The sequence below is a fragment of the Emydura macquarii genome, unplaced genomic scaffold (assembly GCF_026122565.2).
Source record: "Emydura macquarii macquarii isolate MOO-44397 ecotype Brisbane River unplaced genomic scaffold, CSIRO-AGI_Emac_v2 contig_705, whole genome shotgun sequence".
Lineage (NCBI taxonomy): Eukaryota > Metazoa > Chordata > Testudines > Chelidae > Emydura > Emydura macquarii.
The window spans coordinates 8,871,332-8,897,979 of NW_027130842.1; the positions used below are offsets into that span (position 1 = coordinate 8,871,332).

Sequence of the window (26,648 nt, forward strand, 5' to 3'; positions counted from 1 at the left end):
TTAATTAGTGTCTGTCAATTATCAGTATTTGTTGCATTCAAGCTGTATGATTATAAAATGACCATGTTCTGTCATTTAGTTTCCTATGATTGCCACAGGAACAATGAGCTGGAGCCCACTTGTGTCATTGATGCTTTCCTCCATCGTCTCTCCCTATCCTATAAGGTCCAGTTCAGCAAGGTACTTAAGCACCTGTCTCGTTTTAACTAGGTAAGTAGAAATCAGTGAGACTGCTTACTTGCTTCAAGGCAAGTCTTCAAGTACCTTGCTGACTCAGGGTTTTAAGGGACCAGATCCTCCGGTCCAGCCATGCTGTACCTAGTGCAAGACCAGGAGGACTAAAACTGACTTTATAAAACCTTGGTACCTCCCCAGTTCTGAAGCTAGCCAAGTTCTGGCAGGGAGCCATTTCTGCAGCCACGGGATTCCTCTGGAGCACAACATAGCAGAACCCCAGCCACGCCCTGTTTAACCTTTACAGCAAGAGTTCAGGGGGCAGGAACTGACATAGAGCTGCTTATGCCAGCACTGCACCACCCAGGGATTCCTTCTCACAGGGGGTTAGTTGAACCAGATTTACAACCTCTTTCCACCACTGGATCAATGTAAAGGGACTATACCTGGGCCAAGAACTGGACTCAATGTGTTGAATTTTAGGTAGAGATGCTTATTTAAAAATATGGGGAATTCATATATGAGGTTCTACAAAGTATCCACAGTAGCAGTCTCAAGGCTGCTTATCACTGATATCAACACACTAAAACTCAGAACTCCTCTACAAGGTCTTTAAAGAAGTCAGCAAAAACTTGCAGCACCCCATAACACAGATAACTGTATCAAGCATCATTTAGTTAATGGCACTTGCCTCTCTCTACTGCATTCAAATAAGTACAAACTTTTTATACATAACTATTTTATCTTTAAAAGTTAATAGTTCACAGAAGAGTGCACATACACCAGCTTGATTTATTGTGGTAATATGCTATGGTAATAGGAAATTAAATAGAAAGTCATTAATGTAATGATATTTTAACTTCAAGTTATTGCATCAATATTTATTTCACACTAACATTTCCTCTAGAGTTTTTATTATTCTCAATATTTACAGTGACTGCTTTAATTTTTTTTCATTTGTTAATACATGCTTCAGCAATTTTGAATCAATTTAAGCTTAGCACTGCAGTGCCATCATCTATTATTTAAATCTAGTATGCAAAGACATTATTTTTCTACATAATAAAAATAATATTTCAGAGTGTATGCCTTTCTCTATTGTTTACTTATCTTTTTATATACCCATGTAACCCAAAGAATGACATTGCTCCAGTCTTTCCACTGTTTTCAATGGGCTTTGAATTCGATCCTGGGGCAGGATGACTTCCACTCAGTGGAAGGGTTATAGGAGCACAGTTAGGGCACTGCATTTGGCTCTAAGGCTTTGTTTACATGTAGCATAATGCACACTATGGAGGGTGTGATTTCCAAAGAATACTAAAGAGTTGAGTATTACTTGGTCTGTGTAGACCCTGCTGGTGCACACTGAGATTTCATAGAATCATAGAGTTGGAAGGGACCTCAGGAGGTCATCTAGTCCAACCCCCTGCTCAAAGCAGGAGTAACCAGGACTAACCTCAGTTAAATAATCCCAGCCAGGGCTTTGTCAAGCCGCAGCTTAAAAACCTCCAAAGATGGAGATTTACCACCTCCCTAGGTAACCCATTCCAGTGCTTCACCACCCTCCTAGTGAAAAGCTTTTTCCTAATGTCCAACCTAGATCTCCCACACTGCAACTTGAGACTGTTGCTCCTTGTTCTGTCATTGCCACCACTGAGAACAGCCTAGCTCCATCCTCCCTGGAACCCCCTTTAAGGTAGTTAAAGGTTTCTATCAAATCCCCTCCCCCCCATTCTTCTCTTCTGCAGACTAAACAAGCCTAGTTCCCTCAGCCTCTCCTCATAAGTCTTGTGTTCCAGCCCCCTAATCATTTTTGTTGCCCTCCGCTGGACTCTCTCCAGCTTCTCCACATCCTTTTTATAGTGGGGGGCCCAAAACTGGACACAATACTCCAAATGCGGCCTCACCAATGTCGAATAGAGGGGAATAATCACTTCCCATGATCTGCTGGCAATGCTCCTACTAATGCAGCCCAATATGCTATTAGCCTTCTTGACAACCAGGGCACACTGCTGACGCATATCCAGCTTCTTGTCCACTGTTACCCCTAGTCCTTTTCTGCAGAACTGTTGCATAGGTCGTCGGTCCCCAGTCTGTAACTGTGCATGGGATTCTTCCGTCCTAAGTGCAGGACTCTACACTTGTCCTTGTTGAACCTCATCAGATTTCTTTTGGCCCAATCCTCCAGTTTGTTTAGGTCCTTCTGTATCCTATCCCTATCTTCCAGGGTATCTACCACTCCCCCTAGCTTAGTGTCATCTGCAAACTTGCTGAGGGTGCAATCTACCCCATCCTCCAGATCATTAATGAAGATGTTGACCAAAACTGGTCCTAGGACCGACCCCTGGAGCACTCCGCTTATGACCGGCTGCCAGCTAGACATGGAGCCATTGATCACTACTTGTTGAGCCCTATGCTCTAGCCAGTTCTCGATCCATTTTATAGTCCATTCATCCAACCCATACTTCTTTAACTTGCCGATAAGAATACTGTGAGAGACCGTATCAAAAGCTTTGCTAAAGTCAAGGTATATCACGTCCACCGCTTTCCCACATCCACAAAGCCAGTCACATCTTCATAGAAAGCAATCAGATTGGTCAGGCATGACTTTCCCTTGGTGAATTCATGTTGACTGTCCCTGATCACCTTCCTCTCTTCTAAGTGCCTTAAAATGGATTCCTTGAGGACCTGCTCCATGATTTTTCCAGGGATTGAGGTGAAGCTGACCAGTCTGTAGTTCCCTGGATCCTCTTTTCTCCCTTTCTTGAAGATGGGCACTATATTTGCTTTTTTCCAGTCATCAGGGACCCCCTAGTGTACTTTAACATAGTGTCGTTTGAAACAGTATTATGTTAAAGCACACTGGGGAACCGTTAGTGAGCACTATCAGGGTCTACACTAACCAACTGATGAGCAACACATTATTGCACTTTAGGAATCAAACCCCTGTAGTGTGCATTCTCTGTTGTGTAGATAATCCCTAAGCAAGGGGGCTTTGTAACAAAAAGATTTCAAGAAATATTGATTGAGAGGCTATAAAACAGATACGTTTTTATTTACACCTCACCACTCCCCATTTCCCAAATAGGATTACCTATCTGCCTTTTGTAGCCAAATCTAGATGTTCAACATAATCTTTTTGTATATTTCAAGGCATGTGAAGTGGTGATAAGATTCACATTACAAACTCAAAGCTTTTTAGCTCTCTGGGACAGTTGGAGATCTAGCTCTTTGTTCAGTTCAACACATAAACTGTGTGTGCTATTTCAGGTTTCTGTATTATGCCTTTTAAAAACAAGAATGTTTAATGCAAAATATCTGTTAATGCACACATAGCTAAAGGAAGATACCTCAGGAAGTTCAGTTCTGATTTTCTCAGCATCTTTTACTCAGACACACTGCCACATACAACACATTAATATAATGGTATACACAGTAATACAAAATATGTTGGGATTAACGTCAAAGCCATGACTTTGAATTTTCTGATTTTAGTGTATATGGAATTCTTTAAAATGTGTCAATCATTTTGCTTTCCCTTTCCCCTGTATTTTGCATTTCACTCTCCATGTTTGTAGGCAATAAGAGGTGTGGCTTTACCCCATGCCATACACATATAGTGTGGCCAGCACAGCTCTGCTTGTGTATCAGGTGATATATGCTGCATCGAATATTGGCCTGGCATAGGTTATATTCATTTTGGAGCATGGCAGGGAACCAGAAAGCAGATTACGAATTTCTGAGTCACCGTCTGCTTTCTGGGCTGCTCCTGGGTCAGTGAAACAATGCACTGCCCAGTACATAGGACTCAGGGCCATGCCACAGTTGAGTCCTAAGTAAGGTACTATTTAAAACAAATGAGGTTATCAGAATCTAAGCCAAATATTAATGTTTTTCTTGCCCCAAGATTTTTTTTCTCCTTTTTCTGCCAGACAGTACTAGATCAGTGCTTAATATTACAAAATCATTAACTGGCTTCTCTTTTCTTTTTGTATTGTTGAATGGCTTTTCTATTCCATCCTCGATATAATATGGGGAAATTTGTTCGCTGTTGGCAATCGTGTTATATAATTCACACAACCCTCACAACGATGTGTGGATAGCACATGGTGAGAAACATGAAGAGCCCATTGCTGCAGTAAACCAGGATGTTTACAGCAATTTTGAAGGGCCAAAATCTGCGAGCGCTCCTAAAACAACTAGAAAAACAAAAGATAAAGCTACTGAGAAAGCAGAAAAAGAAAAGTCCAGTAAAGATAAAACAGTATCTACATCTAGACCTGAATCTCAGGTAAGAATACATCTAGGGAGCCTGTTGATAAAGTATATGTGCAACCCCAACATTTCCTAGATGTTCTTTGGCACAAAATTATACTAACTTTCCCTCACTCCCTATTTATAAGTAAATTGTGTCCTTGTACAGGGTGTAAAGTGCTTACAGGCAGCTAAACCAGAATAACCAGCAATACACATATTACTTTATGCCATGCTTGGTCTCCTTCCTAAATATGCGGAAATATTGCATTATAAATGTAAAATATGTTCATTTTGTGTTATAGGATTGATACATGTGTTTGACTGGTCACAACAATATTATTTTTGAGACAAACTATATCCGGCCCCTTTTTGGAGATCCAGCCTCACTTACATGAAAGATATGTTGATCTCCTCACTTGCACTCAAGGGGAATTCCTGGCCCTAGTACACAGCCTAAGCAGCTATGCAGTGGTGGGGATTTCCACAGAGGCCCAAGGTTGAAGAAAAGAGTCTTTCCACCACACCCATCCTCAGGTCTGCAGTAGCTTTAGTGTTGTTTACTGGAGTGACTCGTGGAGCCACTTAGTGGTAGATGTGCTGGCATTGCCTATCCACAAACTACCTCTTCTGAGGTAACACAATCTGCAGGTTCTGTGGCATTCAAGCAGTGTTCATCCCCTGTGGAAGCTACTCACATCCTGTCTGCTCATGCAGGTGTGATGAAACTGCATGTCAGGGCGCTCCCTTCGCCAAGGGTGGGTACACGGGATTTGTTCCTTTTGCAAATGAGCAAAACACCAGTACAACAACTGTCTGATGCAAAGGTTGCTGTCAGCCTTTCAGATCTACAATGTATTCTTGTTTTAAGAGACCCATGATTTGGAGCTGAGAAAAGAATTTGACCATTATAGTGCATCCCTTTATTTTGAAAATTCCATGTTTTGCTCACAAAATGGACAATTTTCTCATAACTGAAACATTGCTATAAAATCCCCCTGTAAACACAAATACTTTGGGAGAAAATGTGATTTGTGTCAAAGGTTGATCAGTCTGTAGAAACCTTCAGATCTTTCAAAACTTGCTTTAAATTGCTCCAAGTGCTACTTTCTTTTGTTTTTTAGAACTTTCATGAATTTTTAAAATTCAAAAATATGTATAATAAAAAACATTTTAAATGACAATAAGATTGGTGCAAAATGACAAAAGCCAGTTTACACCCATGGAACTGTATTGATTTCACTGGAGCTACTGCCTATATACAGAGGTATAATTAAGAGCAGCATCAGGCCCAATAAATTCTAAATGAACAAGGAGCCAAGTCATTAAAACAGAGTGAGGGGCAAAAACAAAGATAAACCATTTTTAGCGTACAATCTTTATTAAATGGTCTAAATGACCTTTATGGATTGCAGAGAGACTAATCCCCAAAGAGGCAAGGGGGAAACCAATGTTAATTCATCCTTTAGTGGAATTGTTTTAATATTGATCATCCTTTTACATGAAACCCATAGGAGGCAGTTAAAGTGAAAGATGTCTCCATGAGATTTTCATGCAGATTTTCTCCCCAATTGTTCTGGGAGGCCTCTGCATATACCTACAGCTGTCTCATGATTCACCTGGGGAAGGCCAGGGACATCCATGCTAACTATGGGGTGCGTCTTTAGCTTTGTCCCCTGGCAGTACAGTTTCAATGAAGCCACTCTGTCAGGGCTTCTGCAACTGGAGCTGTTGGCCTCAGAAAATTAATACAACCTCTGACTATTAGGTTTCTACCATCAACTCTGCTGGAAATGGGAAAAGACACACCCACCTCTTCTCTGCATGTATCCTGACATTTCAGAGAGCCCTTTGTAGGATGTAGGCGAAAGGTGGCATGTTGCCACAGAGGTGGCAAAAGCCCTTTCCATTCAAAAGGAGCTCTGCACCTGAACCTGTCAGGCATGATTGAGTCCTTAGGCAGAAAATTATCATGGTAAGATAGTGGCAGTGAGATACATTTATTTTTTAACATTAACATGCTTGAAATGGATTAAGAGAACTTTCACGATGATTTAATTTCAACTGTCTAGTGTGAAACCACTCCCCACTGAGTGTGAGCACACCTGTGCACATTCGAGGATGGCATTAATAAAAAAAGAGGCTTCCTTTGGCAATCACTCTCTATCAAGAAGTGAATATCAAAGGTAAGCAGGACTCTAAAATAAGTGGGAAATTAAGAAAAAGCAGAAAAAGAATTCCTAAAGAGAAGTAGTGAATGTAGACGTTCAGTTCTAAATTCCTAAATTAATCTAATTTAAATGAATTAGTCTAATTTAATTTAATCTAATAATTTAAATTAGTTTAATTTAAATGAATTTAGATGTTTATTTCTAAATTTCTAAATTAGTTCTAAGTTTAGAATTTAGGCATTTAGTTCACTTGCTTTGCTCCATTCCACCTTCAGCAATCTGATCCGAACAAACCTTACTGGATCTTACGTCTAGTTGTTGAACAGAGTGAGGCCGAGGTGCTGGAACTAAAGAAAGACACAGAAAGAGCAGATGAGATCAAAGCCATGAAACAAGCATGGGAGTCTGCAGAACCAGGAAGAGCTGTCAAGGTAATCAGAGCTCAACCTATTACAGTTACATTATGTAAAAACTTCCAAGCGTGGTTTGCATCAGGAGAGTGCCAGTCAGGAGATGTGCATTCACCTTCCCAGGAAGAGGGACAGTGTAGTACAAAGCTTGAAAAGTGAGAAGTACTGATGGGGGTAGATTAAGAGACTTCCCCTAGGGAAAAATCTATAAAGAAATGCTTCATATCCATTACTTGGGTCTGGCTCCTGCAATAAGACCCACACAGCCAGACCCTTGCACATGTAAGCATCTGTTTATGGAAGCACAGCCCAAGTTTCACAGAAAGAGATTTTGAAAAGCTTACTGAGGCAAAATGTGGAAGTCAGGAGTAGTTCTTGCCTGAGTGGGATTTGGCCCAGAGTTAACAGCGTTTTTTATTTATTAGTTTATTACTATTTTTTTACAGTTGCTAAATCTAAATGAAATGCAAATACAATTTTTAGAGAATTTTTTTAATTTTCCAAAAAACAGGTCATAATATTAAGAATACAGTCAAAACTTCTACAGAACCTAGAACTATAGAAACTGTTAAGTTAGTAGCATTTTAAATCCTGGGTTTTGTAAGTGTTCTGTTCATTATTGTTAACAAAAGGTTGTTTTTATTGTTTAAGTGTTAAAAGTTAAACAGCATCAAATGATTACAACAGTAATTGCTTAACCTAATGGGAAAGATATTTGTTTAAAATATTTATTTTTATTGCTGATTTTTAAGTCAGTTCACATACTGACACAATATATGTTATATGATGCAACAACAGGAAAAAAGGCAATATGTAAAACAGGCTTTGTTTCTCCAAACATATTTGCAGGTAACCCAGCACTAGATCTATGTAAAAATCTCAGTTTTTGCTTCCTGCTTCAGAAAACTATGGCCTATTGATGCATTATTTATAGATGGTGCAGACAGCATCAATATCATATATATGGCATATTCTTTTGCAAAGACCGTAGTCATAAGAAAATCAGCCATTTGAGTTTTAAGCTGTTATTAAATTTTATTGCATGCTCCTTGTTTTACTGAACCACAATCACAGACTTATTTAGGGACTCCTAGCAATTCCCTTAAGGTGCACTTGATATAACTTAAGAGCATACCGCAAATAGCAGTGTCAATTGATTTCCCATGAATATGGCATGTTAAAACTAAACAACAGATGGTTTTAAAACACATATTAAAAAACTGAATGTCTGATATTGACAAATTATTATTGCTTCAGAAAAGATTTAAGGAATCTGATCCAGTGACCCCTAGAGTATATTTGTGACACAAGTCACTCTCCTTTATTTATCCTTTTTTCAGTGGCTCACTGTAAGAGATGACTTTCCTATTTATCAAAACAAAATTACTCACCAGTAATCATAAAGCCTATCATGTATCAACCCTTACTGAGGGTTTATTAGACCTAAACATGCCTTTAAAAGATTTCTTACATTATTTATGTTTGTTTCCTTTTTAAAAAAAATTCTTTGGCATTTAAAGTAGCTTGTAGTACTTTTATTTTTTTTAATTATCTAGACTAAACCACATTTTGTGTTCTAGGCTTTTCAGGAACGCATGCACTTTATTAATAAGTGCACACAGAAGGGTTCCATGGAGCCCACAGCTGAGCCTGAGGTTGTCAGTGTTGCACTGGGTCCAGGAGAAGGAGGTATGGGTATAACTTCGTGGCAAAACAAGAGTTCTAACTGAAAGTTATTCCGAAGGGGTAATTCCATGGAAAGCTGGAGGCTGCAGAAATGAAAATTCTGTGAATCACTGTAGCACAGGAGTTCACATGATGCATCCTAGAATATGGCCCATGCATGTCCTAGCCTGCTTTTTAATACAGACATGTGATCCTAGGAGATTAAACATCCCATCATGCACTACTCTTTTGATCAGCACAAACTTTCTTATTAAATGCTGATGACAAATGGGTAACATAGCTCTCATCAAGGTTGTTCAGTGCACATTGGGGTTCTTAGCCTTTCTGGATCATATTTGTCTTAAAAGCTGCATCATTCTTAGTTCACCCACTTGGACATAGGCGTAATCCCATTTGGCAAGTTGCCCTTAATTGAATACAGTTTGGGCATCCTTCCTGTACTAAATTTATAACCTTAAAATTAGTTTAAAATTAACTAGTAAATACTATTGTAGTTATTTATGTATGTTCTTGCAAAAACACATACCTTGTTGAGTTATGTTTGGTGTTAGAAGTCATAGCTGTAGAAAGATTACAAATTAATTCAGAAACTAAAATAGTCACTATGATTCTAGGACATTACTGTCTCCTGATGTTCTTTTTCTGTTTAATTTAATGCTTATGAAAAGGGTCAGATTGACAGTTCTGGAAAATGAAGAGCACATGCAACATATAGCAGTACAAGATTCTCCACAGACTCTGCAAATGTCATCCAGCTTTTAGCAGGGCGTATTTCTAGGGCTAGTACAGTTTTCATTTCATTCAATTTTTGGACTCTGTGAGAATTCCAACACGAGTACAAATTGTCATGGTGTTTTTTTTCTTTTGGCACCTTTCTGCTAAGAATAGCACTGACACCAGCCCACCAGAGAGTATACAGTATCAAATACCAATGTGATTGTAACAACATTGGTCACTGCTAATGTGGGTGGAATTCAAAGTTGTGACTAATACGTGTAAGAATCAAGAATATGTCCACACCCAGTCATTAAACTGTTAATGCTAGGACATTGCCAAATAGGTAAATAATTCTCAACTAATTTCAGAACATAAAGCACAAGAGACCATCACCTAACCCACCAGGCTTTGTGCTTTATATTTACACTGCAGTATCTACTTCTTACATTTTAACTGGAATTTAAACTGGAATTTTGATTTCCTTGTATGTTAGGTTGTAGAACAGAGTCCCCACAATTAATAGTTATCCTACAGCAGCTTTTAGCATGAGTTCTCCCTATCTGAAAAGAGAGACACCTGATGTCTAGACCTCTCCTACGATATATACAAAATGTTGCTGTCTTGCTTCTGGCCTTTTAAGTTAGTACAAAAGAGGCAATTTTACATTTAGCAGTGGTTTTCAAACTGGGATATTCGTACCCGTAGGGGTATGCAAGCACTCGTCAGGGGGTACGCAAGAAAAATCCTGTAGTGGCGGACTCCTCCCTTACAGACCTTTATTTTCCTGTTTTCATAGGTATATTATGACCCTATCTCAGATGGGGTAGACTACATTATTTTGAAAGGGGTATGCAGCCTAAAATGTTTGAAAACCACTGTGTTAGGGAATACACAGTATTGGCAAAGTTCTGGGCAGCATTTCCAGCAGCTTAACTTTCTGAGTAAAACTGTATCATACTCATTCAGTAAATCAGAAATGTTGATCCCATGTTCAATTTATCCTGAACCTGATGATTAACCACTGCTCTTGACACACATTTATTATTTTTGAAAGCATAGCTATATTTCATACATCTAATACAGTTCTGCAGTTTTAAGTCTGGAGTGTTCAGAACATGAGTGCAACATGATCATTTGATTACCATGGTCACCAACCATGTACTGAATGCCATAATTTGAACTAAATTGAGCATTTAGATTCTGATTCTAATTCAAAGACTCTTGAAGTAAACAGGAGATTTTCATAGATTTTGATGGGCTTTTGATCAGTCCCTTAAAGAGTGGCAATTGGAGAAGGGGGCCTATGAAGATTTTTGTGTGCAGGATCTTTGTAAATGTGTTTTTGTTCTGGAGAATAACTGTCTGATGAACAGCTGCAATGGCACTTACAATTCTTCCCTTAGTACCCTTGCTAGAGTACCATGGAGAAGGCTCCTTCACTATGCATATTCAGCATGCTCAGCCCTCCATGCACAGTACCATCGGCCAGCTACCACCAACAAGGGACAGTAGGCCACAGCCAGCTGATATACTGGGGGAGAGGTTATCCTGGTGAAGTCCATCTATCATGAAATTTGTGTGGGAGACGGAAAGGAAGGCGGTGTAGTTCTTGTACACAAGGTTAGATTTAGGCATAAGCACTGCAGACCTGGGCCTAAGGCCGCAGCTCCTGGAGTCATGGGACGACATCAGGAATTCAGGTTTAATGTTAAAAAAAAGTTACGTTTCTAGCCCTCATGCTTGCAAAGAAAAACTTGAAATGTGAAGTGTAACTGATGCAGTGTCAACTGCCTGAGTCTGCAGAGAGCCTGAGTAACAGCTCTCTGAGATATATGAAATGGGATATGAACTCTCTCTGAGAGACAGGGACATCTTAATAGGTTGTTGACTCTGAATCCTAGTGCTCTCCACGGCCCTCACCACCACTACCTCGGCAGAGGACACTGGGCTAGGCGGGAAAGAGACTCTCATTTCTGCCATCCCATCTTGGCTCTGCTGGACTGGTGATGGAAGAGGCCTCCCCATGCTGCTCTAGCTGGTAGTAGCCGAGTCCTCCAAGATAAACCTCAGTCCATTTTAAAACAGAGACTAGTGATCCTGGGAGGGGAGAGTCCCCAGTTTGCCCAAAGAGAAGTGATGGTCCCCACCCACACTAGCCTAGGCCAGGGCTCTTGTATAGGTGGCGCCTGCTTCTACCATCCCATTCCGGAAAGGTCCATAAGGGGCCCAAAACTGGCTTAATCTGGCCCTGTTTATATTTAAGATTAAAATTGAACAGATGAAAAAGACAGCAATAAATGAATATGTTGCTTTCTGTGCCAGACATACACGGGAGAGCAAGAACAGTGAAGCTTTCTGAGTAAAAATTCTAATCAAACCAAAACAGTCTTGACTCATTTAATCCCATTGTCACAGAATGACATGGTGTTATGCCTAAATTGTGTAATAAAAACCACAATTGATGACAACCTGAGGGAAAGTTGGAGTTGAAAAGAGATTAAGCATTGAACACGTATAGATTTTTAAATAACCTGTTTAAAATCTTGAGTTTTATTCAAAGTACTGTATGAGCAGTTCTCTGAATTCCATTTTTTCCCCCTCCTTAACAGGAATTTAGAGTCAAGTAATCAGAATGGGAAAATAGGAAGTTTAGATATGCCGACTTTTGGATTAGGTTTCAGTAGTGATTTGGGCCTTCAGTTTAATTTAATTTTCTCTTTTGCCATTTATTAATGGAGTTTATTGTTATACCCTATATATGCAATTTATGAGGAATGTGTAGTAGTGGAGAGCAATTTTTTTACAGCAATGAAACTGCATATAGCTTTTCATATGAAGCATTTCAAAGCTCTTTTTAAAAATTAACTTGGAACTGCAACAGACAGTTATCTGCAAATACTGACACAAATGCTTCCAGCCTAGGAGTAAAGTCTTTTAATGCTCAAGCACCATCTTTCTTGCTGGGGAGAAAATTCCAATAATGTCTTTAAAAGCCTCTTGTTGATTACTGTATTAAATAAAGGAAGTAGATACTTTCATAGAAACAAACTATAGTGAGACCATTAAATCTTGAAATTTACCCAAGTAGTTGTAGTCAAATGTACCACAGATTTTGCAGCATTTCATAATAAAAATGAAATGAATACAGCAAAAAACACAGTGTAGGTTTTATACAGTGGTGTGGTTAACGTCACCCACTGTACTCTGTGAAATACTACATTAAAAACTGTGATGGGGTTTCCAAGCCCCACACTGGTGAACTGAGGGTTAAAAAAGGCCTTGCTCAGCTGCACTTGCTGGGCATGCTCACAGTGGAGCTGGGTTCAAAAGGAAGCAGCTCAGCTCAGTCTGGGTGGACAGAGCAGAGGAGCTGTTGTGTGCTGCAACCTCCTGAGAGACGTCACCAGGGTTCTACATAGCCAAGACCAGGCCCCACCGTTAAGCTGCCACCCTATGGAGGCAGGGAATGACAGGCTGCAGCAGACAGTGGAAGACCCTCTGGACTGCAATCAGAGAGAACTCCAGGGGGAATTCAGAAACTGACCAGTGGCACACACAGATGGAGGAACTGAAACTGGGATAGGAAATGGCCCAGAGAAAAGGCATAAGCCCTCTCCCCACACCCATGTATTTGAAGTATTATTCACAGAGCCCTGAACTGGATCGGGGGGGCCCGGGTTTCCCTATCCCCAGTCCCGGACTCTCACCTCTGGATAGTGCTGCTGGGTTTGGACCTCAATTCCCCGACAAAGATAGTAATTAATAACTTTATAACCTTGTTACAATCCATGTACTAACAAACACCTCTGTAATAGAGCTGGTTGACAATTTTTGTCAAAATATTGAAGTGTTTTAATTGCTTTACCATATAACAGTGGCTGAATTAGCAGTTATTTTTCTTTTTTGAGTTTAAACAATGGAGGGGGAGGAAATACTGCAGAATATTCAGCATAACTACTAATTTCATACAAAGTTTCAAATGCTACATAATTTAGAGATGAAAGAGAGCTGTAGCATTTGGATCAAAATTTCTACTGGGGGCACAAGAGTCTAAGATTTTAATCTGGTCTGTTATGGAGGTAGGGTCAAAAACTGAAATCTAATTTTGAATTCAATTCCTCTTCCTCCTCCCCCCCCCAAAAAAAAAGCTTAGAGTATTTTGGACCAGGGATTTTTCTTTGGTCCCATTAGCACTGATAGTATCATAGCAATCTCTCAACACTAGATATAGTAAAGGTTGAAAAATTGTTCCTGTAATAAGCCCTTGATTTCACATGCTCACAACTATCTCACACCTTTGCCTTTGGGGCTGATGCTTTGTTCTCAGATCCTTTGCGGGGAGGAATAACTCGAAAATTGCTGAAATTACCATAGTTGTTTATGAGTAGTATGGGTTTAGCTAAGTTTGTATATAAAATATAGATATTGTGAAGGTTTGAAAATGTACCTTGGTAGGGGTACAGTACTTTCCATCTTCTGTGATTCTGTCATAGCACAAGAAACAGAAGTAACTAAATGTTAGTTCTTCTCCTGCTCAAGCTGTAATAATAATGCATGTTGCTGAGAGAGAAGAGGATAAAACTTTAATAAGAAGAGGAGGAAGAATCTCATGGCAAAACAAAGTAACCAGTTTAATCTATTTGATTGCAGATGCAGCTTCCCCTGTACCTGAAATAACAGCATCACCAGCAGCCACTGACACAAGCTCACAAGTTCAACAAAAGGAATGGGAACCTCTAGACCTAACCCCCTACATTAGGTAAATTGTAGCAAGTGTAATTAAATGCTAAAATCTATGTTAATACAGTAGTAGGTTTAAACAGAATAGAAAAGTTAAAAATGCATTATCTTGTTTCCACAACTATAACTCATTCCTGGGAGCATACAGTATAGACAACAGTACTTTGAATTACTATAATGGTGTTAGCCTTTATTCCTCAGCTTTTATTGGCCCAACTTACAATTCTCATGCACCTGTCACAGTAGTTGTAGAGACCACAAATTGCATTCTGGGCTCAATTTCATGCTGTGAAACTGAAGTAAGTCAGTTGAAGTCAAAATTATTTAACATTTAGAATCATAGAATCATAGAATCATAGAATATTAGAGTTGGAAGGGACCTCAGGAGGTCATCTAGTCCAACCCCCTGCTCAAAGCAGGACTAACCTCTGCTATATCATCCCAACCAGGGCTTTGTCAAGCCGCAGCTTAAAAACCTCTAAGGATGGAGATTCCACCACCTCCCTAGGTAACCCATTCCAGTGCTTCACCACCCTCCTAGTAAAAAACTTTTTCCTAATGTCCAACCTAGACCTCCCTCCCTGCAACTTGAGACCGTTGCTCCTTGTTCTGTCATCTGCCACCACCGAGAACAGCCTAGCCCCATCCTCCCTAGAACCCCCTTTCAGGTAGTTAAAGGCCGCTATCAAATCCCCCCTCACTCTTCTCTTTTGCAGACTAAACAAGCCCAGTTCCCTCAGCCTCTCCTCATAAGTCCTGTGCTCCAGCCCCCTAATCATTTTTGTTGCCCTCCGCTGGACTCTCTCCAACTTGTCCACATCCTTTTTGTATTGGGGGGCCCAAAACTGGACACAATATTCTAAATGCGGCCTCACCAATGCCGAATAGAGGGGAATAATCACTTCCCGTGACCTGCTAGCAATGCCCCTCCTAATGCAGCCCAATATGCCATTGGCCTTCTTGCCAACCAGGGCACACTGCTGACTCATATCCAGCTTTTTATCCACTGTTACCCCCAGGTCCTTTTCTGCAGAGCTGCTGCCCAGCTCGTCGGTCCCCAGTCTATAGCTGTGCATGGGATTCTTTCTTCCTAAGTGGAGGACTCTGCACTTTTCTTTGTTGAACCTCATTAGATTTCTTTTGGCCCAATCCTCCAGTTTGTTTAGGTCACTCTGTATCCTATCCCTACCTTGCAGGGTATCTACCACTCCCCCCAGCTTAGTGTCGTCCGCAAACTTGCTGAGGGTGCAATCTACCCCATCCTCCAGATCATTAATAAAGATGTTGAACAAAACCGGCCCCAGGACCGACCCTGGGGAACTCCGCTTGTGACCGGTTGCCAGCTAGACATGGAGCCATTGATCACTACTCGTTGAGCCCTATGCTCTAGCCAGTTCACTATCCATTTTATAGTCCATTCATCCAACCCATACTTCTTTAACTTGCTGATAAGAATACTGTGAGAAACCGTATCAAAAGCTTTGCTAAAGTCAAGGTATATCACATCCACCGCCTTCCCCACATCCACAGAGCCAGTCACCTCATCATAGAAAGCAATCAGGTTGGTCAGGCATGACTTTCCCTTGGTGAATCCGTGTTGACTGTTCCTGATCACCTTCCTCTCTTCCAAGTGCCTTAAAATGGATTCCTTAAGGACCTGCTCCATGATCTTTCCAGGGATTGAGGTGAGGCTGACCGGTCTGTAGTTCCCCGGATCCTCTTTCCTCCCTTTTTTGAAGATGGGCACTATATTTGCTTTTTCCAGTCCTCAGGGACCTCCCCCTGTTGCCACGAGCTTTCAAAGATAATAGAAATTTCAATGGCTCTGAAATCACCTCAGCCAACTCCCTCAGCACCCTCGGGTGCATTGCATCCGGCCCCATGGACTTGTGAATGTCCAATCCTTCTAAATAGTCTTGAACCTGTTCCTTCAGCACTGCGGGATGTTTGCCTCCTTCCCATTCTGTGCCACCCAGTACAGCAGTCTGGGAGCTGATCTTGTCTGTGAAGACAGAGGCAAAAAAGGCATTGAGTACCTCAGCCTTCTCCACATCCTCCGTCACTAGGTCGCCTCCCTCTTTCTTTAAGGGGCCTACACTTTCCCGAATCTTCCTCTTGTTGGCAACATGCCTGTAGAAACCCTTTTTGTTCCCCTTCACGTCCCTTGCTAGCTGCAACTCCAATTGTGCTTTGGCCTTCCTCATTTCATTCCTGCACGTTCGAGCAGTGTTTATATAATCCTCCCTAGTCATCTGACCAAGCTTCCACTTCTTGTAAGCTTCTTTTTTGCGTTTAAGTTACTGTGTTAAGTTAAGTTACTGTGGTCCAAGCGATATCAGCAATACCTGACTTTTGTGTGCTTAAAATCTATGCCTTACTGTATCTAAGTGCAATTAATTTTCTTTGTATAAAAATAAAAATGGAATTGAACAATAGTGCAATGTGTGAATGTGTGACATTAGAATGAAATATGTGGAATTGCAGATCATGCACATGCTGGCAAATTTATTTCAATGTATGTTTATTTCAGTTATCATACATTGAAATAATCATAGCTAGTGCATTTCTAGTATGTCAATGTGTGATGCAAGATTCAAGTAATATATTTAATGCACATGTATGTGTAATGATACATTTAAATAAATGTATCTAATCACTTAAATACATGTTTTACTGTGTGCGTTAATGTGCAGCTATCTCGGTATAGACACAGTTGGACATGTGCATTTCTAGTTTAGTGCTCTTGGGCCCCAATTCACTGAAGCAGATATTTTAAGTCCACTCTTATTCAAGCCAGCCCTTAAACAAATCATTGACCTCGTTAGAACTTAAGCACATGCTTAAAATTAAGCACATATTTAAGTGCTGTCCTGAAAAAGGGCAATTTCCTGAATCAGAGCTTTAATTGGGAAGGAAACTAGTAAAACACTGAAGAGAATGAATTAAGGCAACAGAAAATTTGACCCAGTATTTTGTCACATGCTTGACTCTTTCCAGGGTTTTACATTACGTCTTCAATTGTTTATAACTTCTTTATTTGTCAATCAATTTTTATCAACATTATCAAAACACATTATCCTACTTGTTGAGCACATACCATTTAAAAGTCATTTTGAGTTATTGCAATATGAAAAAGAACTGAAAATGACCCTCTTTTGTGAGAAATACCAGAATTCGCACCCAGATATCCAAAATAGGGATGAGCACAATTTTACCAAAATTTTAAAACTACGGCTCTAGCAAGAAATTTTGGCCTAATGAATCATTTTTCCATCGGTAAATAGTGGCTGAGAATAAAAGTGGTTCCTTGACCATACCTAGAATCATGATAGTAACATTAAAATTTACCAGTTAGATATATTGTATATAGGTGATCAGTCACATAAAAACTGTTCTAATCTGCCTTTGAAGTGAGACAAATAATTGTTTGTATTTCCTACAGAAAAACAATGCCCGAGCCTGTGCTAAGAAATGAGTCTATCATTCAACAGCAAGAGATGTGTAAAACAGAAGAAATAAATCGCTTTAGGGAGCTTCGAGAGCTGGTTCTGGAACAAAGAGAAAAAGACCAAAATGCTCGCACATTACTGAAGCAAAATATACTTGAAATGTATGAGAGTCTACAAGTAAGTCCTTAGATAGGTTTTCTTTGACTTTCACCACCTACGCACACAAACCAATTGAATTTTACAGTACACCAACAATTCTTGAGACTTCTATAATTTGTACACTTCATTAGACTGAATGAACCTCAAATTTTATTTGGGCCATGGTTAAAGCAGGTTCCCAGAAAAATATTAGTGCCATACAACATTGTATAGGTGATACTCTGAATACATTTCTTCAGGTACTGCTTTGTAGGGGCATTACTTTGTAAATAACATAGCATAGCATGAGGGTTCAAAGTGAGAGTAAGCTGAGTGTTTGGTACATATCTGTACGCACATACTAGATCAGTCATCTGCAATTTGGCCTATTTTTGATGTAAAGCCATGTAGGTTTTTTCAATAAGGAGAGGAAACTAAATAGAAAACTGGATTCACAAAAAAAATAGTCACTGCTGATGTTTTCAGGTGAGATGCTGAAGAATACAACATTGGTTTATTGCAGTCTTCCTGAAATCTACATCAGGCCAGTTAGCAAACTATTAGAGTTATTAAGCCTTGATGAAATACAGCTACAAATAATACACTCAGCAGATGGTACAAAGTGCAGATGGTGCAGTGTGTCAAGGTTAGGCTCTATTTAATAGATGAAATGGGTAAAAAATACCTTAACAAAATTGATTTATGCTTTAAGATTCAATAAAGAGCAACATGATTTTTGACAAGCAAGCCACAGTGATGCATTAAGCACCATGAATCAAATGACCACAGTCCTGATCTTTTAGCACTGGATAAGAGCTACTGAAAATATTCTTCAGATAAGATTGATTGATTCATTGCAATCATTTTAACTTTCTCCTTCGTAAAAGCGCCCATATACCATGCTGAATGATGCACAATACATAAACAGAAATGTAAGATAAACTGACTGATAACAGGACTACAACTGGTGACGGGAGCTTGCAAAACTGGGTCCTTAATAAACTCACACAGTGATTTTCAGAATTTACTAGTGTTTTTAGGTGCCTTAATTTTCAGGTGCCCAACTTGGAACATCTTAAAAGGGCCTGATTTTTAGAGGGTGATTGTTCAGCACTTTCTGAAAATTAGACCTCTTTAAGATGTCTTAAGTTGGACCCTCCAAATCATTAATCACTTACATCTTGGCCGTGCTAGTCAGCATTTAAGTGTTTTTATCCATAGATCTCAGAGCACTTTACAAGAATAGCTAAGTACCATTATTCCTCTTTTACAGATGGGGAATCTGAAGCATGAAGAGGTTAAAAAAAAAAGTTCAAAAATGAGTTTGGGCCTTAAGTCTCATTGAAAGTCAGTGAGACTCAGACTGCTTATACACTTTTGAAAATGGGATTTAGCATAACAGTTTCAAAACAGCCTAAATCTTATTTTCAAAAGTGACAAAAAAACTCTTAGGAGCTTGACTTCCAATGATACATAGGCTTCTAAGTCCCACAGTCACTCTTGAAAATGGGACTATATCACTTTTGAAAAACTTTGCCCTAAGTGTCTTTTCTAAGATCACCAAACAAGTCGGTGGCAGAATTGTGACTAGAGCTAGGACTCTGAGCAGTCCAATGCCCTATCCACACTAATGACTTATGATACTAGAAATGCTTTTAAAAGGAGGATTTTTGTAAACTACTTTACTACTAGGATGTAAAAGATCACCTTTGTAATCACTAAGCAATTCTGTTACAGTGATAGGACTATGGACAATGCATATGCATTAACAGGTGAGAGAGAAAAGAGAGGCCCTCTACATATTCGTATAAAATCCTAGTAACTTGCAAAGTCAGAACAGGAGCCAGAAACATAATTGGCAGGATACATAACTTTATTATACATCTGAATGCTCATTTGTTTGGGGGGGGTTGTTGTTTTTTTTTTTAAGGCATCCTTAGATGAAGCACGAGGCAGGGTTCTCAGTGCTCGGGAAACATATAGAAGTAAGCTACTAGAGGCTGAGCTCAAAAAACAAGAAGCACTAGCCGCTGAAGAAGCAGCCATTCGAGCAGAGCAAGAGAAGAAAAGTCCAGATGCACAGAAAAAAAAGCAAGGAAAAAGTGCAGGGAAAAAAAAGTAACTGCCTGAAAGGTTAGCTCTACTCATTGTTTTGGAAAGAGAATTTATTTTTAAAGATGAAAAGAATTATTCAATATTTTTCTAAGTCAACATTTGTTACCCAGAAAATGCAGTTATTTCTCTTTTCCAGGTATTATTCCAAAATTCATCTCGTACTTCTTTCTTCTTAATATGAAATGTTTGTGGTTTTCGTATGATAAATGGTAATCATTACCATTACAGTTTCTGTTTTAGTTTAAATAAAATTTTGCACTAAAAATAGTCATATTGTATCAGACTTGTTCTCCCAGTACTGTGTGTCTGTCACCCTATTTTTCAATTAAAAAAAGAAAACAAAGTCAAGAAGAAAGCAATAACAACTCTGAAATGTTTGGATCAAAAAGAAAATAGCTATTATTTTTAATAGGGCACAAGGAATCAAGTTGATTCACTTCATTTGGAAATTCCTCTAGCATTCCAAAATGTTTTCAGATGTCCAGTTTCAAGAGAGTACCTAGGACTAGTTTCATCTATGGGCTTATACTCTTAATTTTACTAGGGTCAAACTAAGGATGAATTTGGGCTGTTAGATTCTGAAGTCATTGAACTTTGCAGAAATATGAACTCCTTCAGTGGATCATGATTTGTATTATGCATATTAAGTAGCACCACACGATTCTATTTCATATGGAGAATTCAAAATGTTTAGAAAAAACTATCATACTAGACATTTCCAAGCTATTTGGCTACTAAAACTCTTTTTCTTCTTCACATCTAGCTCCAACCTCACAAATTCTTTCAAATCATACAATAGCTCCCTCATGTCACGCCATTAAGAAGCTAAGGTTTATGGTTGTACACTCTAAAAGATGTGAATTACTGGACTACATTACTCTTCCCTTTTTTTTTTTCTTCCTGTCCAGTCTTCATTTCAGTTTTTATGTAATAGTTTTTATTTTTGGGGTGGTTGGGGTGGTGAGGAAGGGTAATTTCATGTTGAGTTCACTGTTCAATGTAATTCATGTCCAGATTCCATGGCACAATAGCTACTGGGCTTTCACGTAGAGCCTATGGAGCCTTGGTTGGAATGTAAAGCTGTTCCCCTCAGGTAGAGCCACTAGTGGTGTGCAGTGACAATTATCTGGCCTTCTCCATGAAGGGCAAAAGCACTCACTACCGCAGCTGCTTATATGAGGTGTAGAAGGCGTTTTACTTCGGGGTGTATTCATCACACTTGAAGATGGATGTACTCAAGATCCAGCCCTTGTAGACAGAGAGCATGTTCAAAATCTTTCTAAATCACAACAGTTATAGTAAATGAATTGGAAAAGATTCTGGAGGCACCCAGTCATATTTAGAGGTTTGAGCAGTCAGACTCTGACGGAGTATTGTACACAAGGAGCCAAGATTCAATCTGATACAAGGAGAGCGAGAGAATTTGTGAGATTCCTCTATTTGACTCAAATTTCAGGAAGCATTATGCTTTCTGTTCAAGCCATTGGCTGTAGTGAATCTTTCCCTTTTTATGATCCATTGCAGAATTAACCACTCCTCCCCTGCTACTAAACAGCAGCTATTCAGGTCATCACCATTTTGATCAACCCCTCACCAGTTGGTTTGAATCCCTTTGTTTAACTGATTTAAGGGAATAATCTGTGGGAAGGATATCTGTCATTCCACACACCCCCACTCCAGGCAGTAGCTGCACTGCTATATGTTACATTTTAAAACTGTGTTTACCCTAAACACAGGTCTCAGCTGTAGCTAAATGGAATCCTAACAAAGTTTGGACTGCCAACATGGAACAAATCAAATTAAAACTGTGACTTTTAAATTCAGTTGTTTTGACAATAGACGATGCTAAGAGGTGACACTTTTTTTGTATTCTCTTTTCTCTTTCCTCCTCTTCCCATTCTAGTGTTCCCACCTATCCCCTGGCAGATTGTTGGGCTTTCCAGCTTCCTTTTTCTCATCTTGAAACATAGCAGCACCCTCCTCCACTTGTTCTGTGATATTACTTTTGCATTCTGTGCATTCTCTCTCTCTCCCCTGTAAAGTCCAGTTTAACACTCCACCCTCTTAAACCTGCTCCATTTAATTTTGTTGTGTATGCAAATAAGAAAGTGAAACCAGAATCCTGATCTTATGTTGGCTACTTATATTTCAGAGATCAGGAGCCTAGTTACCTGTAGGCTGCAAATGAAAAACCTTTTCAGTAGTGTGCAAGACTGGTTCATTTTTTTCTCTGCATTTCATAGTATAGCTTTATTGTTCTATGATATTCAATATTGTTTCCATGGCAATGGCACGTGTTGGCCTTTTTCTTTTATGATTCTGGGCTAAGACTTCTGTAGAAGAGGATGAGACTAACGTTATCTTCTTGATGTCACTGGAAATGCTATTATGACATTCTGTTGTGGAAATCAAATCATTTCCAAAAGTCATTAAAACAGAGATGACATAAATTCATATAAAGTGTCAAGAAGGGCACTAATACTCCCCATCATAACAATGATTAACTCTATGGAATACAGTTACAAACTGAGTTAAACTATTGACAAATGGATTCAGCTCTTCATCATCAAATTCTGTTCTGATGACATAGCCGCAATTCTAATTTTCAAAATTTCACATTTCTCATGTGGCACATTGACTGCTGTAGTTCATGAAATGGCTCTACTGGTTCATCTGTCATGTTAGCCATGTAGATATAGGGATGGAGTAAGTTACTGTATAAACTGTCTTTTTAATTGAATTTACTTTGGAACGAGGTGTTGTGTTAGGAGGACTGCATCAGTTTTACAAAATTCCCTCATATACTCCAGCGAGCAAAATATACTCGTCACTTCTGATAGTGCAGGGAGTGTGGTGCTTTTGGAGTGTACCAAAGATTCTGGGTAACTACACCCCAGAAACGGGTGATTGCTGAATTTCCCAGTGTAGAGTAGTTTCATGTCCAATAAATCCATTCCATTTTTCTCACATTGCACTGCACATCAGGCTCAGTAGTCAATAAGCAGAGAAAGGAGATAATGCTGAAACATATGGGGAGGTGGGTCAGTTCTAGGGTTACCAACCCTCCAAGATTGTCCTGGTGTCTCCAGGAATTAAAGATTAATCTTTAATTAAAGATGGTCATGTGATGAAACCTCCAAGAATATGTCCAACTAAAATTGGCAATCCTAGTCAGTTCCAACCATGTCAGCTTCACGTTTTGGTGAACCTTAAACTTTGAACACTTTACAATGAGTATGACGATCAAGTTAAAACAGGTCAATATGATTTAGTTTACTTGATTGCCATCTATAATAGCAAAACAAGTGTAACAAAGCCTTCGTTTTATTTTCACAAGGACAAACCATATTTCCATTTTAGGTTTAGGGACAAAAATCAAGAATTTTATGGCACTTAGATCTAACTCAGCATAAGCTCTAAATTTGTCAACCTGTTACATCTCTATTGTAGAAATATATTTCCAAGAGCCAGTACATGAAATACCATTCTACTACTTTTATTACAGATTGTATGTTTCCAGTAAAGCACATGCTCAATGTGAAGTCCTTCCCTATTCAGTAGAGAAATTAAGAAATAGTCAATGGGACTCAATACATGCTTAAATCCTTTGCAGAAGAGGAATGGGCTTAACAAAGCACATGTATAAAGGTAAGCATGTGCTTTAAGTGCCTCTCTGAATCAAGCCGTTAGGTACCATGTTGATGAGCACGGTGTTGATTCTGGACACTGTCCTCAGTGTGGAGATCAGTGAGACATGGTACGCCTTATTTGCAGATCAATAAGGTTTAATGTGCAAGGTTTTCTATAAATATACTAGTTAGATGCAAAGCCTAAAATTAACTACAATGTATCATACTCACTAAGCCTGGAGAACAAAGCAGTCACTCAGAAGGCTGTATACAGGAACGGCTTTCTTCAGGGGCCCTGCCAGGGAATCAGTGGATCCTCTGGTCCAACCGGCAGCACCTCCCGCAGAGTCAGGTGTTGAAGGAGTGCCCCCCTTTGTCTAAATGGTGACGACTTATACCCTTCCATAAACAACCTTCACCTAATTATCTCTCTCATTATCATATATGCTAATTACCTACATTGAGTTTCCACCCTTAACTACATTCCATTCTCACCATGATAATTGGGGTCGTCAAAACTACATCTGGTGATAGGAGGGGTGGAGTAAACGTATGCCCCTTGGCAATAAAACACTGTATCCCCAGACGTTCAAGGATAACTTGTTGTTCCTATCACCATTACCTATGTGCAGCTGCAAGCAATACAGTATCTGTATTTTGTCTTATTATGTGCTGTGGTATGCAGAAACTGAGACATCTATACGGTTATTCAGTCTCTGCCAACTGGAAGATGTCATACTACAGGGGTCAGAATAGCCAAGCAAGCAACTGAAGAAATGCTAGGCTTGTAGGACAGTGGTCAAGAAACTCAAATTGTACTGGGCCTCCAATACACTGGAGAAATAGCTGTAAATATGTAAACTTGAGGGGGGTAGCTGATAGACCAACCACTGGAATGGAGTTCTTTTGTTGTTCTGAATGTTCTATTCCAAAATATCTCTCTCTCTCTCACACACACACGATTGCTGATAAAGGTTGCACACATAGTTTAGCATTCCATCCATTTTTGCCTTAGGGACTGGTCCTATAGACTATATATATCGATCACTACATTGGTCTTCAAGTGTTGGGGTTTGAACATCTCTGAGAACTCTCCCTGCAACACCTTTCCCCACCCTCCAAAAAAGAAAAATGGTAATTGCCATCTCAGCCCACTGGGTAGTGGAGAGGGTCCAACAATTCAAAGGTAATGAGTACTGGGGTCAGCTGTGTCCCACTGACCCATAGCAAATGCAGGAGACTCTCCAAAATCCTGGTAAACTTTTCTTTTTATGTTTGTGGGTTTTTTTAAAACTCCTCAATAGTCCTAGCCCATAGACTGCGCCTAGAGCCATCCCCATACCAACAAGCACATAGAAATGTTACCTAGGATAGTAGTAATTCCTGTAGGTTATGCTGTCTGGCATGAATACAACAGTTTCAAGGATTAAGAGTAGTGACATGCGAGCGGCATAAGTCTTCAGACCAGCCCTGCAGCTTGTGAAATCACCCATGAGCAGAACATAAAGCAGTATTACGAGTACTTTACAAAGACAATATTTGGTGAGTGTAAGATGGGCTCCTGCCCGGTCTGGTCGTTGCAGCCCTTCCTTGGGCCCAGGCTCTGAGGAAGGCCACTGCACCTTCCAAAAGGGGGAATGTTAGCGACCGTAGGGGTTGTAGTCTGGGCCCTCAGGCAGGGTGGGCAAGCAAGCAGTGGTTCCACTGGTTGCAATGGCGGGGAGATCATTTTCTCCCAGGGTGGCTAGGGAAGGGAGACGCAGGCCCACCCGTCTCCACTGCATCCCGGCCCTGCCACTGAGGCATTGCCACTGAGTCGGCAGGGCTCCTGCCACAACATGCCGATGGGGTCTTGCCCCTGTCTCAGCCATGGCTATGGCTGTCCCTGGGCCACTTCCTCTCTGTATCCCCAGGTACCTGTATCCGCCTCGGTGTCCCTGGGGTACACAGCCCACAGTAGGCTCAACAGTCCCTCTTTGTCCACCGGTGGCAAGGCAGGGAGCTCCTCAGCAGAGAGCAGCTCCTCTAGGTTGCAGGGTTCCTGAGGTTCCTCTGCAGAGGGCAACTCCTCCAGGTCATAGGGCTCCAGGGTTTCAGTGTCAGGCAGCTCCTTCAGGTCAGGGCCAGCCTCCGAGGGTATCCCCCAAACCTCAGGCTCGGGGGGCTCAGTCCAATCACTGGGGCCCAGAGGCCTGGTCCAGTCTGTGGGGCTTGGTGGCCCAGTCCAGTCTAGGGGGCCCAGAGACCCTATCCAGTCTCGGGGCCCAGTCACTTGGGCCATTCCCAGGGCATCTGCTCTGGGGGCTGTTCACTTGGGGTAGCAGTATGGCTAAGTGCAGGCCTTTGCTGTAGCTGGCGGGATGATACATCTGCCTCCGACGGCAGCCTGTTCCTCGCTGTGCTGTGGGGCCTGCTTTTTATACTCCCAGCCCTGGCTGAGGCTCCGCCCCCTTGTTGCCAGATGGCTGGCTGGCGGGACCTATCGCTCGCCAGCTACTTGGTTGCTGGGCAGACTGGCCTGTCGGCCCTCCCACTATCTGATCTGGTCATTGTGGTCCTTCCTCGGGCCTAGGCTCTGAGGAAGGTCACTGCACCTTCTTACAGTGAGCTATAATTTTGATACAGAGAGATGAGCAGGGACCTCAGCGAGACAGTGTTTTCCTATTTCCCCTCCCCCTTTGTAATGCTGTCTGCTACACTGCGGCACTGATGTCCTATGTCCATTTTACTGCTTCATATCACATACAGAAAGTTATATGGGGCAAAATTACGCTATTCAGTAAAAGCTTTGGAAAAATTTGTCAAAGTTGAACATAAACTGCATGGAAGAATGAAAATGGTTTAACCTTGTGGATTGGGTTTCTAATAATCACTAAATAGTTACCAAAATTATCTCCAGTATCCATTTCTACTAAGAATCGAGGTTTGCTTCATCACCCAGGAGTGGCAATGAATACCATCCAGTACCATCAATACTTCATAAACAGCATATACTTGCTAGTGAATTGTTTACATGTTTATTCTGGGCTTGGTTGCTCTACTTTTTCATTTCAGGATAGCTGTTGAAATGATTGCAAAGCAATGCAGAAACCTAGAGAAGAAATATTGGGGTCAGCTCTTTGATGAGCTGATCACTTTAAATAACAGTCTGTCGGTGCATTCTGC

The 26,648-nt window shown here is 40.4% G+C and overlaps 1 protein-coding gene across 3 annotated transcripts in view; it reads left to right on the forward strand.

The window, feature by feature from the left end:
* Positions 1-20,105, forward strand: part of ADGB (androglobin) — a 170,386-nt gene extending 150,281 nt beyond the window's left edge. For 2 of the 3 annotated variants that reach the window (XM_067542212.1, XM_067542213.1), the window contains 6 exons: positions 4,278-4,465; positions 6,875-7,030; positions 8,590-8,698; positions 14,063-14,171; positions 17,595-17,778; positions 19,670-20,105. In XM_067542212.1, coding sequence (XP_067398313.1) covers positions 4,278-4,465; positions 6,875-7,030; positions 8,590-8,698; positions 14,063-14,171; positions 17,595-17,778; positions 19,670-19,861 — 938 coding nt within the window. In that variant the 3' untranslated portion in view covers positions 19,862-20,105. Of the gene's footprint in view, positions 1-4,277; positions 4,466-6,874; positions 7,031-8,589; positions 8,699-14,062; positions 14,172-17,594; positions 17,779-19,669 lie in introns of those variants that run through there. The other variant, XR_010918636.1, reaches the window with a different exon arrangement.
* The last annotated feature ends 6,543 nt before the right edge of the window (positions 20,106-26,648 follow it).